The 3471-nt window shown below is 48.3% G+C and overlaps 1 protein-coding gene across 1 annotated transcript; it reads left to right on the forward strand.

The window, feature by feature from the left end:
• Positions 1-1873: 1873 nt before the first annotated feature.
• On the forward strand, positions 1874-3471 carry YWHAG (tyrosine 3-monooxygenase/tryptophan 5-monooxygenase activation protein gamma; the record flags this gene model as incomplete). The annotated part of the gene is made up of 1 exon (XM_031556412.1): positions 1874-3471. A coding segment is annotated over one exon (693 nt), but the record flags the coding sequence as incomplete, so codon positions are not given.

Raw genomic sequence — 3471 nt, forward strand, 5'->3', positions numbered from 1 at the left:
TTTTTGAAAGGATTTTGACAGGCGACTTTCTTCTGTAATCCTTAATAGCTTCAAATTTAAAATGTTTATGACAAAGATAATCCTACGAAACTCCCTGTAGCTTTAATAAATTTGTCCTTCTACAAGACTCCTGGTGGGAGGAGGTAAATCTAATTCTGCAGTATGCTTTCTCTGGTGGTGAATATCTGCAGATGTGGCTATGGGCATATTTAACATTTATCTGCCCAGGCCATGCACGAAACTGGTGTAGTTGGACAGGAACATCTTGCTGAAAGCCAGCCCTATAACTAGAGTCAAGACAGAAGCCCTACTGGAGGTCCTGGAGGTGTTCAAGAACCGTGGAGATGTGGCCTTGAGGGGCCATGGTTAATGGACATGGTGGGGCTGGGTGGGGGTTGGACTAGATTGTCTTAAAGGTCTTTTCCAACCTTAATGATTCTACTGAGCTGCCACGTCTCTTGTGGTGTAGCAGTCGGCATTGGACTGTCTGGATTTCTGACTGGAAGATAAGAGAACATGTTGGGTTATGACTTCTGGATGTCTCCAGTCCCAACTCACTTACCAGAGTGGGGCTGCCTCGATCAAGATCTTGTCTCCATCTCCAAGAATGGGCAACCTGTAAGCTGTAGGGCAGTGGGGCACCTTGATTATGCTTGAGGAGCTTTGAAAGAGGGCTTTCAATGACAGTATCTTTACAGTCATGGGGGGCTGTGCCCTCACTAACACAGTGTTCATTCAGTGATGGTTGTTCCAGGATGCCCAAATAAGATTCTGAGCTGAGCCATGCTCCCCTCCCAGCCGGATCCCTCTGTTTCCTGGTTGCCATCATAGCCATGGTTATCTAGGCCTGCAGCAAACCTTGCCCCCGTCAGCACTGGTGTGAATGACTCAGTATTTGCAGAAGCCTTACGTGTACAAACTATGACCTCATCCTCACAGGAGTGTCTGCCTGGGTTGGAAGGGTCCCACAGGGCAGGTGGCAGGGCACCTTCAGCAGCTGGATTTTGGGAACAATTTCTTCTCCAAAAGAGTGGTGATGCGTTGGCATTGATGGAGAACCTGTCCCTGGAGGTGTTCAAGAACCATGAAATGTGGCACTGAGGGATGTGGGCATGGTGCGGTGGGTTGGTCTTGGGGATCTGTGAGGTTTTTTCCAACCTTAATGATTCTGTGAGTTTTGATTCTATGGCTCCGTCATCTCAGCTGCTCTGTGCTGTGTTGTGTGAGGCAGGGGAAGTGATACGGTGCATTAACGCTCTTATTGTCAATGAAGAAAATCCCGTGTGGGAAGAACATGCTCTTGACACGTGAGCTTTCAAATCCTTGCCTCCATAGATGCCTTAGGCAGCTATAATTTTAACATCTAGCGTATTCTTTTGGCATCTCAAAAGAACATGTAATGCTCATGGGAAATGGAAAAGCTGAACACACTGTAGCTGAATTATCTGTCTTGTTAATCCATTCAACTAGCTTGTAACCCTAGAACATCACCACCCATCTCAGTGCTTTCTCTCATCAACATCTTCCCTCAGGTGAAATGAAATGCATCTTTTTCCTCATGGATTTCTTTCATTCTGGAAAACACTGATATTTCTAAGATGGAGGATAACTTGAACAAATCCCAGCCTCTGAGATCATCAAGTCCAATCATCAACCCATGGCTCCAATGGGACTAGATGGGCAGAAAGGTCTTTTCCAACCTTTCTGATTGTGTGAGCTGGCTGAGGCTGGGCCCCACAGCATGGCCTCCCCCTTGGATGAGTTTGAGTGCCTGCTGACTGTACAGGGTTTGGGCCGGCTCCGTTCTCCCATTCCTACACAGAGCTCTGCAGTGCTGAGTTGTGATGGCAACAGTGAGTGGCTCCATGGTTAACCCGAGTCTCTTTTCTCTCTTCCTCTCTTGGTACAGGTGACAGAACTGAATGAGCCTCTGTCCAATGAAGAGAGGAACCTCCTGTCCGTCGCCTACAAGAACGTTGTGGGGGCACGGCGCTCGTCCTGGCGAGTCATCAGCAGCATCGAGCAGAAGACCTCCGCTGATGGCAATGAGAAGAAGATCGAAATGGTACGGGCCTACCGCGAGAAAATCGAGAAGGAGTTGGAAGCCGTGTGCCAGGACGTGCTGAGCCTGCTGGACAACTACCTGATCAAGAACTGCAGCGAGACGCAGTACGAGAGCAAAGTCTTCTACCTGAAGATGAAAGGGGACTATTACCGCTACCTGGCCGAGGTGGCCACCGGCGAGAAGAGGGCGACCGTGGTGGAGTCTTCGGAGAAGGCCTACAGCGAGGCTCATGAGATCAGCAAGGAGCACATGCAGCCCACCCACCCCATCCGGCTCGGCCTGGCGCTCAACTACTCTGTTTTCTACTACGAGATCCAGAACGCCCCGGAGCAGGCCTGCCACCTGGCCAAGACGGCGTTCGACGACGCCATCGCCGAGCTGGACACCCTCAACGAGGACTCCTACAAGGACTCAACGCTCATCATGCAGCTCCTCCGCGACAACCTAACGCTCTGGACAAGCGATCAGCAAGATGACGACGGTGGAGAAGGCAACAATTAGACCCCCAGATGGACTGGCAGCCGCACGCTGATGCTAACTACTGCAGTCTTTATTTTTTTCCCACAAGTGGGGGGGTCAGGGGTGGGGGAGGGAACGGGAGGGGACACCTTCCCAGGGAGGCCCCCACAACCTGTCTTTGATTGCCTCTTTGACATTTTTGCCAAAACACCACTAGTGGAAGTCAGGCTGGCTGTGCTGGTATGGAATAGCAGCCTCACTGGCATATGGACTGTTCTGTAGATTATTAATACAAGTGGAGCTGTCTTTAATTTAACTTTATTGCTAGAAATAAAAGGGTTTTAAGATGAATTAACTTGGAATGGAATGGCCCTCGTTTTTAAGAAAAGCTACACAAAAGGAAGTTCTGTGGTTCCAGTAAGGCTTTGTGCGTTTGTTTCCTCAGTTCAAGTGCCGTGTCCGTACCGGAGCGCTCTGCCTGTCAGGGCCTAGCTTCAAATCCCCATGTTGAAAAGGAATAATAATAATAATTTAAAAAATGACTAAAGAGTTTGGGGCTTGTAAAGCTCCAGGATTTAGGCCATTTAATCTTTTTTTGTGAAAGATATTAGGGTAGCTTACAGTATTAACACTAAATTGCAGTTTACAGTATTTCTACATTACAGCCATATGACATCAAGCCTTTGATTGTCTGTTTTCTTTTGCTAGTTCTTTTGGCTTGCCTTCCTGATCAGTCCTCGCCTGTGGACTGGCTTTAGCTATTCTGTGTCGCCCAAGGCAAGAAGACTGCCTGCCCCAGGAACATCAAAAGCTGCTCTAGTTTTCGGTCAACAGCTTAACAGGTGCTTGGCTAGCGGCTGTTTAAACTATTTTAGTCCACAGCAAAAGGTTTAAGAACTTAATTAGGAAAAGGGGGAAGTGTTTAAACTTAAAATGCCACTGAAAAA

The sequence above is a fragment of the Meleagris gallopavo genome, chromosome 21, assembly GCF_000146605.3.
Source record: "Meleagris gallopavo isolate NT-WF06-2002-E0010 breed Aviagen turkey brand Nicholas breeding stock chromosome 21, Turkey_5.1, whole genome shotgun sequence".
Lineage (NCBI taxonomy): Eukaryota > Metazoa > Chordata > Aves > Galliformes > Phasianidae > Meleagris > Meleagris gallopavo.